General features: G+C 40.4%; 1 protein-coding gene and 1 long non-coding RNA gene across 8 annotated transcripts in view; one reads left to right on the forward strand and one right to left on the reverse strand.

The window, feature by feature from the left end:
* The window catches only part of CLOCK (clock circadian regulator), a 67,831-nt gene extending 52,279 nt beyond the window's left edge, over window positions 1-15,552 (forward strand). For 6 of the 7 annotated variants that reach the window (XM_037382833.1, XM_037382823.1, XM_037382839.1 and 3 more), the window contains 8 exons: window positions 611-752; window positions 1,137-1,237; window positions 2,164-2,253; window positions 4,259-4,417; window positions 5,961-6,167; window positions 7,420-7,628; window positions 7,925-8,189; window positions 10,259-15,552. In XM_037382833.1, the coding sequence (XP_037238730.1) occupies window positions 611-752; window positions 1,137-1,237; window positions 2,164-2,253; window positions 4,259-4,417; window positions 5,961-6,167; window positions 7,420-7,628; window positions 7,925-8,189; window positions 10,259-10,441 (1,356 nt within the window). In that variant the 3' untranslated portion in view covers window positions 10,442-15,552. The remainder of the gene's footprint in view (window positions 1-610; window positions 753-1,136; window positions 1,238-2,163; window positions 2,254-4,258; window positions 4,418-5,960; window positions 6,168-7,419; window positions 7,629-7,924; window positions 8,190-10,258) is intronic. The other variant, XM_037382856.1, reaches the window with a different exon arrangement.
* On the reverse strand, window positions 14,971-20,966 carry LOC119145990. Its single transcript, XR_005103593.1, has 2 exons — window positions 18,616-20,966; window positions 14,971-18,105 (listed from the first exon to the last, which is right to left on the reverse strand). It is a non-coding gene; the product is annotated as an uncharacterized LOC119145990 (long non-coding RNA).
* Between the last annotated feature and the right edge of the window lie 118 nt (window positions 20,967-21,084).

Below are 21,084 nucleotides of genomic sequence, written 5' to 3' on the forward strand. Positions count from 1 at the left end.
CTATAATCTGAAATACCAAGGTCAACTCACAAAGATGGCTTAAAGGAATTCACAAGAGGAAAGCAGGAGCTGTTGCATTGTCTGACTGTCCCACTTCTTAGAAGTATACAAAATTCGTTTTGACTTAATGTCCTTGGAAGCCCAGTGAGTCATAGATAAGCCAGTTTATGCAGATGCTTTGTCACATTTTCCCCTGGCAGTTCAGAAATGTTCTCCCTTGGCAGTTCAGCAAGTTTCATCTGTCAGTGCTCCTTCTAGTGGAATTAACTCGTCCTTTTTCAAAAGAATAAGCAGTTGACTTATTACACTGGTGTTCAGACTGAACTGAGTTGCTCGAGAAGGAGGACAGCTCAGTAGTCAGTTTATGGTGTGTGTCTCCGTGCATTTTGGTTTCTAAGCTTACATGGCTTTGGTTTGGTTTCTTTTCTAACGATAAAAGCCACAAATGGAAACTAAGCTTACAGGTATCAAACAGGCCGCTACTTCTGCACAGTCACCTGTGTAAGTGGGTTGATTAGACACAGCATGTTCTTAGATGTTTGCTAACAGAAATGTACTTCGTGTGCTGAATCAGATAATAATTATTGTTTGTATGTATGTGTCTCTTCAGAGTCAGGACTCTGGGTCTGACAATCACATAAACACAGTGAGTCTCAAAGAAGCACTGGAAAGATTTGATACCAGCCCCACACCTTCTGCTTCCTCCAGGAGTTCAAGAAAATCTTCACATACTGCAGTATCAGATCATTCATGTAAGCACCAACTGTTGAAAATATAATTGCCTTCCTAGTGAAGGCTTTCTCTGCTTACTTCAATCAAATGCATAACTAGCAGTTATTCATCATTTTATGAAGAGTGTGCAAATGAAAATGTCCTTTTTGATGGTTCAGAGATCTGCTGACCTCTCAGATTTTCAGAGGTTGTGTAGTGACTTCTAAAAGTTCAATAGCAGACCCTAGAACACTCCATTTCAGTCGATCAGATTCCATTATTGTTGGATAGTCAGGGTAAAAAAAGAGTCCAAGCCTTAAGCTTTTTTTTGTTAATGCAAAGTTTCCTGTGGTTTGATTATTGCATTGCAGAATTGAGATTACTATTAATATGTATCTTTCTGTTGTAACTCTGAACATTGTCAGCAACACCAACTAAAATGACGGTGGACACTAGCACTCCTCCAAGGCAAAGCTTACCGGGTCATGAAAAGACTGCGCAAAGAAGATCATCTCTGAGTAGCCAGGTAACTCGTCAGAGAAAAATTTTGTATTTAATGAGTGTAATTCACCTTTAAAAGGTATTATTAAATCCATATAGTCTTTGTTCCATTTCTTCTGAAAACACATAATTTAGACTCTTAACAGTTTCACTTGGAATACATGACTATCAGAACTGTATCATCAATATGCAGCTTCATTATACTACATTTTATGGAAATACAATAATTAAGCATAGAAGGTTTTTTTGATGTTAAAGTTTGCAAGATTTTGTATGAATCTTACCACTCACACAGAACTTCTTTCTGTGATTCTGCATTTTGAAGATAGATAGATAGATATGTATATAAGCTATTACATACATCTATATATCTATACAGTTGCCAACATGATGCTGTCTGTGTCCCTATAGAGAATTCATATAAACTCAGGGCTCTAAGAATATTAGTGAATACTTTCATATAGTTTCTGAAATCTTAGTTACAGGAGAAAATGTCATGTTTCATGTACTTGGTGCCCATGTTCCAAGCGAACTAATACATTCATTTCAGAAATAGTATGTTATTACAATACGTATTTTTAAAAATTATTAGTTTAAGAATAAATCAAAGGTGTCAACTTCCAAACTTGTTAAAAAAGCTTTTCCTTTACTATAAATAATACTTCTAAACTAGCTGTAATTTCTGATTTTCCTGTTTTATACCTATTGTTTTCATACAGTTTTAGCAGTGGAAAAATTACATATATATATATATATAATGTATATAATCAATTACTCTTATGTTCTTAATTCTCTAATATTTGAGGTTAGATATTTCAGGAAACATTTACTTGGTTTTATCATATGTTCAGATGATGCTGTTTCAGAATTGACACTTAATGTAAAGAAATATTTCATGTCAAGTATGAAGTTCATTCTCTTCCAGTTATGGAACAATTTTTTAAATCCTAGTCTTTAAGCTCCCAGTCTCTTGGACAACCAGTAGCACAGCCAGCGATGTCTCAGCCTGCAACTTTACAGCTCCAGTCGGGCATGTCCCAGGTATGGTTTAAGTTGGTTTATTGTTTATTAAGTCTTGTGCTTATGGAGAACAGCATTGTTTCAGAGAAACTGGCTGCTAATGACTTGGACAGGTGTCCTTTTCCAGGTAAAAAATGTGCTGGCTGGCTGAGCCCCGAGACTGATGGTGAATAGAGTTAAATCCAGCTGGAGGCTGGTCACAGGTGGTGTTCCCCAGGGCTCAGTACTGGGGCCAGCTCTGTTTAATAACTGTATCAATGATCTGGATGAGGGGATCAAGTGCACCCAGTGTTGATCTGCTGGAGGGCAGGAAGGCTCTGCAGAGGGATCAGGACAGGCTGGACCGATGGGCCAAGGCCAGTGGATGAGGTTCAACAAGGTTCAGTGCCAGGTCCTGCTCTTCGGTCACACCAACCCCGTGCAGCACTACAGGCATGGGGAAGAGCGGCTGGAAACTGCCTGGGAGGAAAGGACTTGAGGGTGCTGGCTGACAGCCAGCTGAACATGAGCCAGCCGTGTGCCCAGGTGGCCAAGAAGGCCAAGAGCATCCTGGCTTGTACCAGAAATGGTGTGGCCAGCAGGACAAGGGCAGTGATCGTCCCCCTGTGCTCAGCAGCACTGGTGAGGCCGCACCTCGAACACTGTGTTCGGTTTTGGGGCCCTTATGACAAGACAGACACTGAGGTGCTGGAGCGTGTCCAGAGAAGGGGAACGGAGCTGGTGAAGGGTCTGGAGCACAAGTCCTATGAGGAGCAGCTGAGGGAACTGGCGGTGTTCAGCCTGGAGAGGAGGAGGCCTGAGGGGAGACATTATGGCTCTCTACAACTACCTGGTTGTACTAAGTGGGTTGTACAACTGGGTTGTACTGAGGTGGTTGTTGGTCTCTTCTCCCAAGTAGCAAGTGATAGGACAAGAGCAAATGGCCTCAAGTTGCACCAGGGGAGGTTTAGATTGGATATTAGGAAAAACTTCTTTGAAAGGATTGTCAAGCATCAGAACAGGCTGCCCAGGGAAGTAGTTGAGTCACCATCCCTGGGGGTGTTTGAAAGGTGTGTAGATGTGATGCTTAGGGACATGGTGTAGTGACGGACTCGGCAGTCCTGGATTAACAGTTGGACTTGATGATCTTAAAGGTCTTTTTCCAACCAAAATGATTTTATTCTGTGTTCTGAATGTAAGATTAATTTCTCTTTCAGAAATTGAATTCTTTGGTGCCAGTGGCACCTTTAACATTCTCTTGAAATGAGAAAATTCCCCAATTTGACACTTTTCCTTTATTTTTTTATTTTCCCATGTTTTGTGTGGATATAGTTGTAAGCTTTGGCCGTTAGAAACATAAACACAATTTAAGAGAAGATATTTTAGGACATGAATTTGAAAGTCCATCAGCTATGCTGTAACTTCCTACACATATGCCTGTAACAAAAGGCAGTTTGGTCTATGAAACACTTCTGTCAAATAAGAAAAGTGGTATCAGGCCCAACCAAATATCTATGTCCTATATACGGGATAATAAGTATCAAAAGGTTATATTGACTTGTGACCCATAGCAGATGTCTGGGGAAGAATAGAAGTGGCAAACAGTTTATCTGTGAGCACAGCCCCCAATAGTTAGTGACTGAGAATATTCCCAAGTTATTTGCATATGTTTTAGCTTTGGGTTAGTTTTTTTGGTAAACTGGTACAATTTGAATTTTTAACCTGAGAGACCTTTAACATCCACAGGACCACTTAAATTACTAAGGCTTTTTTACAGTCTTAGTGATTTGAACACTAGTGAATTTCTTTTGCTATGGGATTTTTCTTTTTTTTAGTTCCCCAGTTCTGATGTATCAATTAACTGTGACATCAATTAAATGTGAGTTCTGTGAGATTTTCACACTAATGAATTTGTCCTCAGAATATGGTTATTAGCAGTTTAAAAAGCAGTGCTTGATTTCTTTGCTGCTATGGAGGAGTGTATTTATTGCTTGTAAATAAAGTACCATTATTTCTGCTCAGCTTTTAATTATTCATTGCACTACAGCCTGTGTTTCAGTTTTCAGCTCAATTAGGAGCTATGCAGCACTTAAAGGACCAGCTAGAGCAAAGAACACGGATGATAGAGGCCAATATTCATCGGCAGCAGGAGGAGTTGCGTAAGATTCAAGAGCAGCTTCAAATTGTCCACGGTCAAGGACTCCAGGTGAGTTAGTGTAGCTCTCACAGGTTTGATCTGTAGAGGATTTAGGCATCTAAAATGAGACTTGGGCACTTAATTCCACAAGGTGATCCTCCCTACCCCTGTCAGCTCCAGCTGGACCTAATGTGCCTAAAATCCATTGCATCTGCTGCTGTTCCTGAGGTGCCTGCCATTTTGCTTCTGAATGTATCTGGAAGTGCCCCAGTGTATCTTTTCGATGTTGAGCAGCTCAAGCCTAGCTTATACCCAAACCTAAATGTAAAAGGATGCAGCGCTTGTTAGTTCCTGCAAAGTTGTGCGGCCATTAGGATATTAATCCAAAATGTGCAAGATAAGCATTTGTTTCCTCTTAGCTTGTGGGTGTCAGATTCATACCTGTTGTTTCTTAAACTGTCCTAACTATCAGGCTGTGGTCCTCCTACACACCCTCCTGGTGAAGTGGTTCTACTTTGCGTGGTATACTGAAGTAGTTACTGAGCCAGAAAGACGAGAAGTCCAGAGGATGCATTACTCAGTCTAGCAGATGACTACTTGACTTCTGTATTTTAACCAGTATAGTTTTTTCTAATTTCGTCATTCCCTTCTCAGCAGCTGTCTTTGGAAAAGAATGACCCTATTGGGTTTTGCCAGTTAAAAAACCAAAACCAACCAACCAAACCCCACCTAAAACTAAAATACACCTTAAGGAAATAATCAAAATATTTTCACTGTGGATTGTGAATGAAGAGTAGAAAAAAATATTTCCTGGAAGTATTGAGTATGTTGCTTAAATCTCGTTGAAGTGTAGGAGTTTCTGGCATGTGCCATTTTCAGTGTTTTATCATGTCTAGCGTAAGCCTGCCAGCAGTAGTCTGCCTTATAGATGCCTCAAAAGGAGAGATTCACAGCTTTCTTCCCTGTGCACTGTGGAGGGACCTTATTCAGGACTGTGGAAACTAGGGAAGATATCTAAGTGCTGCACATTTGAAATTATTACCCTGTCTTGTTCTAGTCCTGGGCCTAACTTTCTGTAAAGACTCAAATATTTTGTGCTGAATTCAATTTATTACAACCATTTTGGAAAGCTCAGTATAATCGTCATGATTTCTTGATTGCCAAGGAAGATCACATTCTTGGTGCCATGCCTGGATCTGTTCGTTCTGAGATTTTCTTCATTTGAATTTGTTTCACTGTTGGGGAACCTACAAATAGAAATGTGATCTCAAGTATGTTTTGTCTTCTGACAGTCATAGACTTTATTACAAGTTAGTCTCTAAATAGTACTTTTTCTTTTAAGAACAAATATTAAGCCTGAACGTTTAGGGCTCTAGAAATCAGGATTCTGATTTTTATCAGTTACAGTAGAGTCTCTGAATACTGACCCTGCGTGGGAGTTGGGCCTTTTGCTCTTGGTGGATGTAATGCTTTTCAAACACTTGTAATAACTAAGATGAAACTTCATCTTGCATTGATTTAAAATAATTAAGCTTACTTTCTCTGAAACATCTTGAACAATTAACAGATTTTTCTTAAAAGCTAACTTGCAGATTTATGGGGTTTTTTTAAGATGTTCTTGCAGCAGTCGGCTTCAGGACTCAACTTCAGTTCTGTGCAGCTTGCTTCTGGAAGTTCTTCAAATGTTCAGCAGCTTACACCAATAAACATGCAAGGTCAAGTTGTTCAGAGTAATCAGACTCAAAGTGGGATGAACACAGGCCATATAAGTACTCCACACATGATACAACAGCCGCCTTTGCAGAGTACTGCAACACAGGTAAAGTTCTTATTGACTTTGCTGGATAGAATATATGCTCAAAACCATAGCTGAAATACAATAGCTTTCCTGACGTCCCTCTCCCAAATTTTTTTTTTAACAATATCCTTTGAGTCATGTTAATTTCTTCATGTTCCCATTTGAAATGCATTTAAGTTCTTGATAATGTAATTTCAGATCTTGTTTTTATTTTAAAACTTAGACATGTGAATAATTAACAAGTAGCTTTTTTGAAAGACCGGTATTAAGAAAACTTATAGCCTGCCTTTTTTTGAATGTCTGAATTTTCTGTTGACAGAACATGTAACATGAGATTTGTACTAGGTGAGCTTGAAATCCAGTGTCCAGACAGCAAATAACTAGAAAACCCTAGGAACAGGACAAGCGTATATTGGTGCTTCTGCAGTTGGCTTTTCTACTCCTCAGCAATTTCGGTCAGATGCCGTAGGGGAATGACATCTGTGATGTAATAGCCTTTTTCTTCTTTTGAGTTTATTCAGTTTCTTGCAAGTCCACGTAAACTTGAAAACCACAGTGTCTGGTACTGAGTTCTACAACTTTACTTTCTGCAAAATGTGATTACGTTCGCTTTTTAAACTTGCCACCCAGCTCATATATTGGGAAACACAGTGTGCAGCTATTCGCTTTTCATCTTGTCAGTCATACGTGATTTCAAAGTCCTCTGTCACATGTATCTCCATAGAAGCCTGTTCTGCAAGCTGAACACTTCTAATGGGTTTGACCATTTTGTGTATGGAGGCTTTTTAATACCTCCCATCTCTGGGGTCACCCTTCTCTGTACCTTTATCCAAATTCCGTAGTTACTTTTTGAGATTGTGACGAGACAGACTAGTGGTGGACAGTGTTACCATCTCAGCAGTAAGCTAGTTGCAGAATTTCAAGTAAGAAATGGATTGACATGGTGTGCACATTTTAGTCTTACATCTGGCACAGAGATGCTAAAGGAGTGGGAAATAGCATCTTGGGCAAACAGTATGCAAGTAGCTCAAAAATTCGGGGAAAAAAATAACCTGAACAGGGGAAGAGCTTAATCTAAGAGATTTTCAGATGTCCAAGGGCCCGTCCCACCTCCAAATCCTCAGTCAGTAGGAATACATGTGTACTTTAAGTATTAATTTGTAATGGAAAACCATTGACAGTTGTGAAGTATGGGCAATGACAGTGAGGAGGACAGCTGTAATACCTGGCTATTTACGAATTACTGTCTGAGAAAAGTATTTTTTCTTTTCAGCATAATCAACAAAATGTACTTGGTGGCCATAATCAACAGTCTTCTCTTGCCAGTCAGTCACAGAACGCAGTCTCGGCGCCTTTGTATAACACTATGGTGATTTCTCAGCCCACAACAGGAAATGTGGTCCAGGTTCCTTCTAGTGTACCACAGAACAACAACCAGAATGCTGCAGCAGTAACCACTTTTACACAGGATAGACAAATCAGGTAAATCTTCAAGACCAGTATTCAGCAGATGACTTGCTGTGATGATGTGCTTACACAGCTACATCATACACAAAAGGAACTAACACAGCGTTAAATAATTATGTGATTTATCGTTTTAACTATATATGGATGGAACTGTTAAACTAAACTTTGCCCAAAATAATGTTTGCAAGCTTATCAAAACTCACGTTGTTATAGCAAAGTATGAACCTGAAAAAGCTGCATTTCTCAAGAGCACGTGATGCTAGATTTATTTTTTTCCTGAAGGGACTCCAAATGTCTTTTTCTATTAACAGATTTTCTCAAGGTCAGCAACTTGTAACAAAACTTGTTACGGCCCCAGTAGCATGTGGAGCAGTAATGGTACCAAGTACTATGTTTATGGGACAGGTGGTGACAGCTTATCCCACTTTTGCTGCCCAACAGCAGCAGCCACAGACTTTGTCAATAACACAACAGCAACAGCAGCAGCAAAGTCAGCAAGACCATCAGCAGCAGCTCACCACAGTTCAGCAACCAGCTCAGCCACAGCTGACCCAGCACCCCCAACAGTTTCTACAGGTAATGCAGCATTCTCTATAAATTTTTCTAGAGCCCTGACACTGCCAGCGTTGCTAGCTTATCCTACGGGTGCTTTATCTGAAAACAGAGCACTTGAAATGGTAACCTACAAACAAGCCTGATGCATGTAAGTTTATTCTGTAGCCATTCTCTAAAATCTTTCAATTTAAAGGAGCAGTAGTCTTTCCTGCAGTTTTACTCTGTGCTTTGTCCTACCCTTTGTCTTCTTCCCTTTGAATTGCTGCTCTTGATTGAGCATGGGATGAAGAAACAGATGTTTCCCTTTGAAACAGCTTGTGTTTTCTTTGCATTCACATATTAGTGCAAGAAGGTATGAGAGATGATCTCAAACAGAATTGGTTGGTCTGGAAAGCAGAATGCAGCCCAGAGCAAGACTTGTCCCTGTAACATGAGGCATGAACATCTGTCTCGGCTACAGGGGAGGCCAAGCAGCAAGTAACCTTGTAAACAGAGAGAGTGGAGAAGAACCTTGTTTTAGTGGAGAAAGAAGAGAGATTGGATCAAAAGAGAAGGAAGGCAAAACCCAAGGAGTTTAGAAATAGAAAATCTCAACAAGAAAAGAAAGGAGAACCAGAAGGTAGAAAGAATTGATGGGGAAATAGCTTGCCATTTGTTGATTCCATTTAATCGCTGCCACGTAGCTCACCCAGCAGGTGATGTTGGTGAGGGAGTGGTAGCTGGAACACTAGAGAGAAAGTGCCTCCAAGAAGACATGGATAAAAAAAACCTTAATTTGGTCTCTGATGTTGCCTTATCCAAAGAAAGATAAAGTCCATGTAACAATCACGATGTACTTTGTGCACAATCTTAACATTCTTTGCTCTGGGCATGTCAATGTATTTATTTTTTAAGAGTATACATAATTAAAAAATCCTTATTTTGCAAGTATTTCTTACTATGTGTAGTGTCCCATTTGCACTGTTTGGGATCCTGTGCATAGGTGGAACATATACAAATACAGTAAGTAATCGGAAGCTTAACCTACATTTCTGTGCACAAGGAATGGTCATAGTTCTATTTAGGGCTGCGTAAAATTTTCTTTCACTAGGTCATTGACAAAATATTTACTTGTTGAAGAAAGTCTTTCATGGGAAAATAACAGTTTTGGTCGTATGTCAGGCAAAGGCTTTTCAGCTGCAAGTTGACTCAAACCAGAGCACAGATTTGAATGTACTCTCTTGACAAGTCAGATAAATGCTTAGCAGGCTGGTTATGTCCATGTCTCTGTTTCTATATTTCAAAGTTGTTACAGTTTTGACTTCATTCTCACAAAGCAGATTTGTGAAAAATGAAGATCTCCAAAGGTCTGTTTTGGTCTAGGCAAAAGTTTAGTATTTTTAACACAAACTGTTAAAGTGCTAGAATTTGAAGTGCAGCCAGTGCTTTTTAAAAAGGGAGAAAAGTGCTTTTCCTTCCTCTGCTCACTGGTGCTTCTGACAGTCCGATTCGGCAGGTGCAGCCGTCGATGTAACTTACTTTCTGCTGCAGAACACGTTTAAGGATTGAGACGTTCAAGTGCATTTGTACCCATCCTTTTGTTGCTTTCCTTTAGTAACGATCATCTTTTGGTTGTAAGAAGTTAAAAATAATTACTATTTCCAATAGTAATAAATCTTCAAAGGGGATGTTCGGGTCTGCAAATGCAGTGGTTTCTTTGACTGTTCATTTGGGCTGTGGAGGATAAATGGGATCTGTGCCAAGTCATGCACTGTTTTTTCATTTGACTGCGATGACAGCCACCTGCACTTGTTCAAATAGATTCCTTAAGCCCTGTTATGCTCTTACGGTTTGATATGGAGACAAATTGCCATATGTTCCTACCCATTGTCACGGGAAATTATGAAGCCCAGTTACAGCTGCTTTAATAATTGGTCAGATGCTCTAATTAACTTTATTAGTATGAACTAATCTTTGCATTGTTTGCTCCGCTTAAATGACCAAATCAGAAGTTTATTTTGGTTGAACCCTTATGAAAAGTTAAAAAGCAGCTAGGCCTGTGTTTCTCAGCACAGCAGGAAAAATGAACTTGTTCTGTTACCATGTTTTAGACATCCAGGTTACTTCATGGAAATCAGTCAGCGCAGCTTATCCTCTCTGCTGCTTTCCCACTACAACAAAGCACTTTCACTCAGTCCCACCACCAGCAGCATCAGTCTCAGCAGCAGCAGCAGCAGCTTCCGCGGCACAGAACTGACAAGATGACTGATCCTTCCAAAGGTCAGCCACAATAGCGGGGGGGTCTGCCTCTTTTTGAAGAGAACTACCAGGAAGGGGCTGCTCCACAAACAGTTGCACTGAGGCTACAGAAGTAGCAGTACAAAGGCTTTCCAGCACACAAGGCTGAGATCTACTTCTAACTTCTGGAATCTGTTAAGCCACAAGATGATGATGGGGACATGGCCAACTTTGATAGTTGCCCCGGTTTCTGTGTTCTAAAGGATTTGCTGCCATGTGTTAATTTGTCCAGGTGAAATCTCAAAATGTGACTGAAATGAGAGAGATGCTGAAAATATTGGTATTTTTATCAGTCCTGTACATTTTTAAAGTATTAAAATGGACATGGAGCAATTGTTTGAATTAGCAGAAAAAAATGCCACAATATAGTCCAAAAACCATCTAATTTTTTTTCAGATGATTATGGGACAGTAAATATTTTGAAAATGTTGTGTGAAATCCAGTTCTCTGTTGTACAGATGATGTAAAATATTGTGTATATGTCTGCATAAAAGGAGAAAGAGCATAATATTTTATATGATGCATGAAAATGTAATCTGTTATTTGTAGGTTTGAATATGTTGCCCTAAATTCTCACGCCATACTCAGACTAATGTTTTCCTCTGTTCTACCCTATTGTTTACAACATGATGCATCATTATTTTCACCCTTAATGTGGGCACAAGTCTCTTGTTTGTGCTTTGTCTGTGATGTCAGGGTTTGTTCGATGAGGTATAGTGTGTTGGTTAGTTGACTTCTTGAGGTTAAATTATTGATGAAGCTGTTTGAACTGGTGATCATGCATCAGGGTTCAGGACATTCAGATTCATTAATATCATCCATCATTTCATAATTAATTCATTGTTTTATTTGAAAAAAAATAGGAATTTGCACTGCTTTCTTGTGGATGGTTTGGAATTTTATTCCCCAAAGCTATCTTTTGATATAGTTCATAGTTGGAAATATTTATGTAAAAGGTTTAAAAAAAAATGACAGTAATTTTCAAGAATGTTTCAGTTATAGGAGTAATTTGCACAAAAATATTTACATTTAATAACCTTTTGGGCACTTTTTAACCACTTTCTCTGTGGTGAGAATTGTAACTTGTTAAAATATGTTGGAATCTTTTTATTCTCCTTCAAAAATTAGTCAGAACTAATTCAGGGTCATTTTAACAACAACAACAGAACCCATAGTGCCTTGATTTTAATTCAGGTGATAATGTTGAACATCTTGAATTACAATGTCTTGAATCTGTAACCATTTTCAATTTTTGAAGTCTTAGTACATTGTCAGCCAAACTTGTGTATCTATCTACTTCATAGATATTTCTGTACTGTGTTGATTTTAATAATGGTCTGAGTTGATAACCATGAACATTTTTGACTGGTACTCCCCCTCAAACACTAGCCAAAAACAGAGGAGACTCTGAAATCTCAGACCTTGAAGGTAATACTCCTAAAAGATAAAAAAAATCTAAAAGTAAAGAACTCTTTTTGCAGGAGGAGGAATAGTAAGCTGATTTTTTTGTTGTTGCTGTTTTTTGTGGGGGTTTTCTAATAATTTTTGTAGCATTTAAAGCGTGTTTTGGGGGAGATCATGATTGCATTTAACACTACCAGGCTATTGATTTAAGCGATATCACTGAACTAAGACTTCAGAAGGCAACTTCACTTTATAAAGAAAATAAAAAGTTCCAACAGATACGATGTGCTATTTCAAGTAAATGTTCAGTAGGTTTTTATGGTACTAGTTTGTGGAAACCAGAACTTCACAGGAAAATTAATAAATGCTGATAGATCTGATAATTTAAAACAGTAAAAGCAGTTAAAATTAGTACTAGGGAGAGAAAGCTGGATTAATCTTGAATTCTGAGGAAGAGTTGAATGAATGTAACCAAATGGTGATGGACTGTTTTGTACTATGAAACAGTTTGATTGTATTACTGGATGAACCAAACCTGCAGGAAGGTAACACCAGTTTAGCCAAGCGTTTGACACGGTTCTGTTTTGAGGCTGGCCTTTGCCTCGGCACATGTCCCGCCGTTAGATCTTTGTTATTCCCCAGTTACAAAGCGAGTTTGGCGCCAGAAAGCACAGTGGTGAACAAGGAAGGAGAGCGTGCAAAACATAGTACCAAAGAGAATCGGATCGCTTTCTGCTCCAAGAAGCCTCTTGCAACCTGGAGCAAGGAACAGATGCCAATACCAAACATAGCAAGGAACGCTTCCCTTTCTTTAAAGGGATTTCTGGCATTCTCTGGGCTAGAATAATTGTCAGAAACCTGTTTCTGTAAAGTTCTATCTAGAGAAATCCTGCCTTGCTCCACTGTCCCTACCATGCCATTCCACCTGTTTCTGAATTAAGCTGCGTTGACTGGAGGTCTGTGCTATCAGTACTTTTGCTTAATGGAAAATAGGTTAAAACAATTTTTTTAACCTATTACAATAATAATATAGCACTAAAAAAGAAAACTGGGAGAGCTTTAATAGTGTTGTTAGAACTATTGAATAGTGGTAAAATAGGTTTATTAAACTATTCTACTGAGAATTACAAAAAAATAGAGATACCAGCCAGACGGTTCATGAGGCAGCTTTTTTTATAAAGCTTCGTTTAAACTTCTCTTCCCCTTTCCCCCTTCCCAAATGCTCTGGTGCGCTGCTATAGGTCTGTCGGTAAAAAAGGCTAACCCAGGTGAGAGAGAAATTAGATGATGACAATAGCAATGGCTACTGAAAGAGAACTATAGAGATGTATGCTTTGATCAAGAAGCTTTTTGTAACTAACCTCAGAGGGAGGTCATTCGATTGCAGAACTACCAGCTAGTAGAAAAAGTATAAAGATGGAAAAATTTAAAAAAAACTGGAAAAATATAGCACACATTTGAAAAGTTCCTGCTGCGAATCAGGCAGACTTTTTACAAAAGCGAGTCTCGGTCCAGATTCTGTGCAAGTATGCAGATGCTTTGTTTCACAGCTAGTGACTAAAAAGCGTATATTTAAAGGGTCTGCAGCTTCCCCTGTTGCTGAATCAGTTGCTGAACTGTCTTTGATTTTTAGTGGGAAGAGAACCAGGCTATCGCCTCTTTCTTAATCAGCCTTTTGCTTCTGCCCGACTCATTTACTACAGTCATAGACCTACTTGCAACATCCTAATACATAGCACGGTAATGGATGCTGTGATGCTGCAGGTTCTGGAGGGTAAACGTTACGGAATGGCTCTGACAGAAGGGAAGGAGTCTGTTAAGGAGAGGACTGCATTATGAAGAAATGGGCTGGTGATGGGCAATACAGTGAAAGAGACGGCATAGTTGCATGGAGTTTGGGAAACAGACATGGTTTGCCTGCGATGGGTGAGGGTTTGAAGAAAAGCTTCTAGGATAACTTCAGAGAAAAAGAATATAGCTATTTTTATATTGTATTTAATATATATTATATTTGTATATAAATATGAAAGGATTCTAGTAGGAGCTCTCCATATGCCTTCCATTTCATCTAGAAGGTTTACCTTCTGCACTACGGTTCCAGTGTGTCACCACCTTCTGTGGGCATCTTGCCTACTGCCAAACACCAAAATTAGTAACCCAGTATCCTTACAAGAGGTAGGTTTCATTTCAGCTTTATGTAAAAATGAATAAAATAAAGCTATATCAGGCAGTTTTTCACAGGAAGAGAAATCCTCTTTAAGATTCAAATAGCACTTTCTCTTTTTTTTTTTTTTTTTTTTTTTTTTGAGTAATAACAAGCACTTTACTGAAAAGACTATTTGAAAAACAGATTATTTCTTTAGTCAGTGAAACTGTTAAAAAGTGGGAGGGCGTCAAGGGATAACATGATGCATAAAACTGTCAAGAGAGACATTTCTGGAAAATGTTTCTTTAATATGGTGATCCTTTGAGGCTCGAAGTGCAAGATTAAAAAGGCTTCTAAAACCAGTTGGCTTTGTGTTTTATATGGCCAGGGGAAGGGATTAATGATGATAGCTTCCTTGGAAGGAGACTTTTTAGGTTGCACAGTTGCCTATGAGAGAGAATCATCTGGAGGCTCAGTTGCCTGCTCAGTAATTCTAAGTGTTCCTTAGGATTATCATCTGTGTGAAAACGTTCTGAAGGTTTAAAGATGTGGCCTTTTTCAACTGTTGAAATCGATTGAAGAACCATTTATATTTTCAGAGATTTAACCCAGGTATTGTTAATATGAGTGTTTTAGATGTGGCATCAGGAGATGTCAAACATGTCAGATTCGTAAGTTTCTCTATTTGAAATCGTTACTAAAATTAGATGTACAGTCAGAGGGCTGGAAAATGGTTATTTTGATTAAAAGGGAAAAAGAGACTAGTTTTAATAATTAACCTTTTATTTTTTTACTTATCCCTGGTGGAAAAAGTTGAAGAGAATGAAGTGAATTTGGATTAAAAAAGACGTATTTAAACAAATTATAGTAGATGAGACAACTGTGAGAGAACATGTGAGATTGTCTTGGTTGTTCACGAGACTGGATAGTTGCTTTTTCACTATCATGATTTTTAACACTACATTCCTTGTCTTCTTTTTTTTTTTTCTTCAACAGGTGATTTTAAGCTCTGCTATGCTTCATGCTGCTATGTCATCTGCATGAATTTTGTCCAGTGTGATATGCTATATTCAAAGAAATTGAACCTAAATAAACAGGAGGGAGGGGGGAAAAACCACAAAACACTGTGTCTGAACAAAATACTGTATGGCCTAATATAGAGACCCCAGCTAAGACTGAGAGATGCTGCATTAATAGACAATCAAAGGGTAATTATTTTTGAAACACTTTCAGGAATGGTCTTAAAGATGTTACTGCTTTGAAAGCTGTTGGCGAGTTGTCTTTTTTTAATGAGAATGGTAAAAATTATTTATTTTCAAATATATCAGATTGAATTTTGAGTTTTTAAGCAGTGTTGATTTCACAGTGTCTTGGGTTTCAATTTTGTTTTGTATTTTTTTTAACTGGCGTTAGATTTGTATACATAAAAGAAAACAGAAAAACCCTAGTGCCGCTCATATTGACGTCAGGAAATGTAGATACAGTTCCCTGGTGTTCATGTGACCATTACTAACTGTCAATTTTTTAACTGAATAAATGTAACTCATTTAAAATTTTGCTTTTTGTAGCTTCTAAGGTTCTAGAAGGTTTTTTTCTGAGTTGCTTGATGTCAGTTTCATCCCAAGTTTCACAGTGAAGCGCTCTTACCCTTCCCAGGACTGTAACGAAGGCACTCTCTCTCCCCCACCCACAGAACCGACTTGTGAGAAGTTGCTCGATGTTGATTTTATCTTCTCTCCCCTACCCAAACAAATGACTTGTAAGATTTCAGTAAAAACGCATAATGTATTTTTTTTTGTCTTCTCTCTGTATCGCTATAAATCGATGCCCCACTCTAAGGGCTAGAGATCTCTGATTTGTGTATTACATGACTGCCTTGGAATTTACTCACGCAGCACTTGTTTGAATGGGCACAACTTAAAACTACTTTTTTACCTTCACGTGTGCAGTCCCTGTTCTTGCCAAACAACGGAGCAGCACTGCAGTGATGGGGTGTGCACGGACGGGAGGGCTTATCAAGCCTCGCCCTTCTCTCCGTTTCTGGCATGGGCAAAATACCCTCCTCTAATTCTTTCGCCTCCCCTCCCCAGGTATTTCTTCTGCGGGTGAGCTGTCAAAGAACACCATTTATAAAGGAGTAGAGATGTTCTGAAATGTCAGCTCTGCCACTGAAAAAGGAAGCAGAGACTTGCATTTAGTTGAGCACAACTCCTGTAGAGCACGCAGCCCTGGCTTTGAAGAGCTGTGTGGTAACAGGTAACCTATCAGGGTGGTCTAACCCTTTCTCCCTTTTGCACTAACCAAAGCGTAAACATTAATGACTTAGAAGTAAATGTTCAAGGGAGGGAGGGAAGGAAATCCCATACTTGAAGCTGAATGCCTGGATAAAATGATAACTACGCTTAGCTATTTTTACGGTCTGCAGTTCTTTCTGTAATTCCACACTAGATGCCTATATGCGCAGGTGCTGATCTTTTGCCTTTGGGAATTACACGGGCAAGTTTTATATCGCTCCTATATGCTGTAAGCCTGCGCCCCAGGAGTCAAAACAAGATCAGCTATAGAAGTGCTGCAGTTGTAGTGAAAAACTGTCAACGCCCACCCATAATAAGACCAATAGCATGTATCAAGCAAGATTATCAGTCTTCTTAAAATTGAACTTTGGAAATATCAATACATTTTTCCATAAACTTATCAAGAAGAAGAGCTGTGATTATAACTGCTGCCTCACCTGCCATGCTGTTCAATGGCATTTTGCTGTCGTGCAAAGTGAAAAACAAAAATCATGCTTACAGAGAATGCAACTGTAAATCGCTTGTAAAGATTAGCGATCCAAAGGTTAGGTGCACTTCCAAGTCTCAGGCATTAGTGATATAAATTCCAGAAGATTTCAGCTGTTCAAGGGTAACATGAAGTAGGAACAAAAATTTCCAGTCTTCCTCGCATTCTTTGCAGCACATAGTCTCTCGCTGTCAGACCCTTTGGCAACGTATTTTCACTTGGGAAATGAATTTAAATCACCTGGAAGAAACACACACCTGTCAAGTGCATGCCACATAGAGATGGAAGAATGTTACATGTAACCTGTACCTGTGTTAGCAAAGGCTCGTAGCTGTAACTTGCCAAGGGAGCTGACTTCAGGGGCTGTTCAAGGTCATCTTAGGGGGAAAAAAAAATCCGTTGGTACAACTGCCACTACATCATTATTTCACATCTCTGGAAATAAGGATAACTCAGGTTATATTACATTGAAACTGCCAGATCCTCTTAATTCAGGATCAGAAATACTTTAATAGACAGTATCTGGGACTAACACGTAGGGAGGCTCAACCAGCAACCCCTTTCTAGAAATGTGTTGTAAAACTGCTCACGTGAAAGCGGTGGCAGCGCTCCAGCGGCTGCGCAGCCTGCCCCGAGCCGGAGGCGCAGGGATGCTGTACAGCAGCGGGCTGCCTCTTGCAGCCCCTCTTCCACATTTCCAGACGCAGAACAGCAAGCCCAAGCACCAGCCCAGCTTACACATACCTGGCTGCGCTCCCCTGGGAAGAGTGGGCTCAGCTGGACCTGGACTTGTACCTTGGTTCAGTAGGTTTCCTTTGAAAAACTTTGTCCTGCCGGGGTGGAAGATTAGCAGCTTACTGTAATCTGCCCTTACTGCCCTTTGCCACATACGGTGTAATGAGACGGGCTTTACCCAAGGGCTGGGAATACGCACCTTCGAAAATAACAAGGACAAGCCTTTCTCACTTCAAACATCTCAGCTGATGGTCAGTTCTACTGGGATATATATAAAAAAAAAACCAAAACACTCGCATCCTCTCACTTTGTTTCTGGTGCCTGGAAATGAGCAGTGGCAGGCAGTGTGCGCTTTTAAACTCCCGCTGTGTGCGCAGGCAGTCAGAAATGCCATTTCCTGCTTTAGATGCTGTTTTCAAGGTTCCCTTGGCAGTGACTGAGGTTGGCTGCATCTGGCCCCAGCAGGGAGAGCTGCAGGACGGATGGGAAAGCCGCAGTGGACAGCTGCCTGTTTTCCATGTCGCAATTGCAACGGTGTGCACAGCCTTCCCTGCAGCGCTTAAACACTCGCTCGCTGTAACTCGCATTCTCCAGCTACAGAAGAACAAGAAATTTCATAGGACTGTGGCAATTAAAACTGCAGCTAGTTACCTCAGGTGTTCCTTTTGTATTCTAAAATTCAAGGCAACCCCCAAACTCGCCTTCATTTAAAAGGATACAAGCACTATTAAACTTTTTCTATATTTTCTTCCCCAAAACCCCGGACTTGGCTGGCTAATACACTAACCAGCTCTTTCCCCAGAAGCACCGCCATGTAGGAACCTGCTGTACATAACACCTCAGAAGCATTTACAATGCCACATGGCACGTACTGCCCCATCAGTTCAGCATCAAGCCTGCTCTGTCATTCTGAACCTTGGTGTTTTGCAATTCCCAGCCCGAGCAGCTCAAACACTGCCACTGCAGGCCTGAACTACAGGTACAGTTGTATTTTTTTCCACATGAACAAGCTGATGCAGCCAAAAGCACCAGCCCGCCCTCCCCAAGAGCTCGGCCACAATTTCACTGCTTGAACATCTCTATAAAGATCACATCTCCCCCGACCTGATCACACGCAGATGCTGCGCAGCGCTGGCGCTTTAGCACACAGGCTCAGTGCTCCTGCAAGTTGGCGAAGAACTTGTCAGGACACCGTCTCGGAGGAGAGGAAGCCGGTGCTACAGCTGGCTGCTGAAAAGACAAAGCGATCTGTTCCCGTATGCCCAGCTCCCCTGTTAAACACGTTTCAGCTCACTGAGGATCTTAAAGACGTTCGATGAAGGTGCAGCAGACGAGCCCACTGAACTGCACAGCTCATTCGATCAGGTATGACACGCCCCATGGTTCCCACTAGGTCTCTCGGTATCGGGGCACGTAGAGAGACAGAGCTTTTCTTGCACTTCAGGCACAGGGTGGGGAAAGGAGGGGCAGGAATGAATTATTGCTGACATCCATCAACATCCCAAGTGTCCAAACACTGGCTTTCAGCTCCCCACCCTCAGAATTCGGAGGGCACCACAAGTCACTGCAGCATCAGCCCACACCTTCTCACGTTCTGCCTTCAACATCTCCTGCACAGGCTGTTTTAGCCCAGGGGCCAAGGACCCAGCTCGCACATTCTCCCAAAATGTTTTAGCTCTAGTAAGCAGGCTTGCTTCATCTCACCAACATACCTGCCTCTTCAATTAAGACCTGCTGCTTGGAAAGTATGTGCAAAGGGAAGGCGTTAAAAAAATCTGGAAGTTTTTGATGCAAACTCACCCGAAAGGGTAAGGCTTTTTGGGGGGTTTAAATACATAGACCTGTGTGTATGCATGCACCCACACAGCCCCTTACTACCTTTACCTCAAGTCTCCAGGTTATTTCCAGACAGAGCAGTGCCACACACCTCTCCAATGGCAACGCACTAGAAACACAAGAAAGAAGCATGATGAAAGGTGCTGAAATCCCAACCCCTGGATCAGCCAGCAGGGGAGAGACGGCCAGGGTGCGAGTGCTTTGAGAGGCTGTGGAAGGACACCATTTGTGCTACCAACAGCGCAGCAGACGCAGTGCTGCTAAAAATAGGCCAGTGAAGTCCCCCCATCACCTTCAACGGGCTTTGGTTACATCCCAGCTAGATTCTTTAAATTGTGACAAATTCCAACAGGCACTTGACAACATTAAATCACTGTAACTAGCAGCAACTATTAAAGCACCTTTCAAAGCTTTTACTAAAATTTCATGAGCTAATTTTATAATAGCTTTCCAAGGAGAAATCAACATTTCTGCTTTAATTATAAAAAAAAAAGAAGGAAAAAAAACCCCAACCCACCACTATTCAAACTCACCCCTACCTGCCTAGCTAGCTATTACAGCGCATCCAAGCTGGTCAAAAGCAGTACTAAGCATCATGTATGACTTTGTAATAGTAAAACATAAACGTGAAAGTTGCAGAAATTTGTTCTCAACTTCACACTTGGCCTCTACAAACAACATGTTTAATAGGTGCATTTTTCTCTTGATCCTAATCGGTTTTGTACCAGAACAGCTTTAAGCAGCACACAGAAAGTTTGAAAAGCTTCAATGTTTGAGTACGGCCAACTGGTTTGGCTTTTTTGATTTTGAGCAAGAATTTTCAGGAGGATGAACTGTGGCACCAGAGTTAGTTCACCCAGGACACATCTGCATGAACATACTGTAGTCCACCAGCACCACTTTTCAATAACACAACATGCAGTTGTCCAGTAAATAGTTAAAAGTTTAGGCTCTTCCCTATTTTGGGTTTCCTATTCCTGTTCTGTTTTAACATGACCTCTGCTACAAATCCCCTCCACGCTGAGGCCAAAACACACAAGGGACACAGAGCGTGTGTTTCCAGGCTGTGGGAAAGAAGAGGTTTTGACTACGTTTAGTTCAAAAGCAGAACAGAAAAAAACCGCAACAAAAAAAAAAAAAAACAACAAAAAAAACGAACCAAAAAAAAACCCTCAAACCCCCCAAAAACCCACACCACACCAACCGCAGTGCCTCACCTAGTAATTAGCAACGGTACTGCCAGCAGCACCCTTCTTTCAGGCCAAGACATGAACATTTAGGTCTGGAGCCCAAAATTGTAGCCTGTTTTCATACCACTGCACATGAAGTGCATTGCGCTGCTGCAGTCTTGAGGAAATTTGGCATTAAGGGGGTTTCTGGGCAAAGAAACTTCAGACAAGAATTAGGGACTGCTCTGTTTGTGAGCTACTAATGGAATGGTCAGATTTGTCATGCTCCCTATTACGTCAGCTTCAATATAAGGCAGATTCATAATACCAGAAACCATACATTCTATTGTACTAGACTGCTCCTGAGTAGATCTCAGAGGGCTATTTAAGCCATTAGCTCAGAATCCAAATCATCACTGGAGAGCAGAGAAAAGCATGTATTTCTGCAACCTGCTATCTTCAGTGGTCAACATTTTCAAAGTCCTTATAACACTGGCATTTATCAGTATCCAAAATAAATTTAGTAAACTTTTCTCACCTTGAGTACACAGTCACTAGGTAAACTTCT

This window comes from Falco rusticolus, chromosome 1 (genome assembly GCF_015220075.1).
Source record: "Falco rusticolus isolate bFalRus1 chromosome 1, bFalRus1.pri, whole genome shotgun sequence".
Lineage (NCBI taxonomy): Eukaryota > Metazoa > Chordata > Aves > Falconiformes > Falconidae > Falco > Falco rusticolus.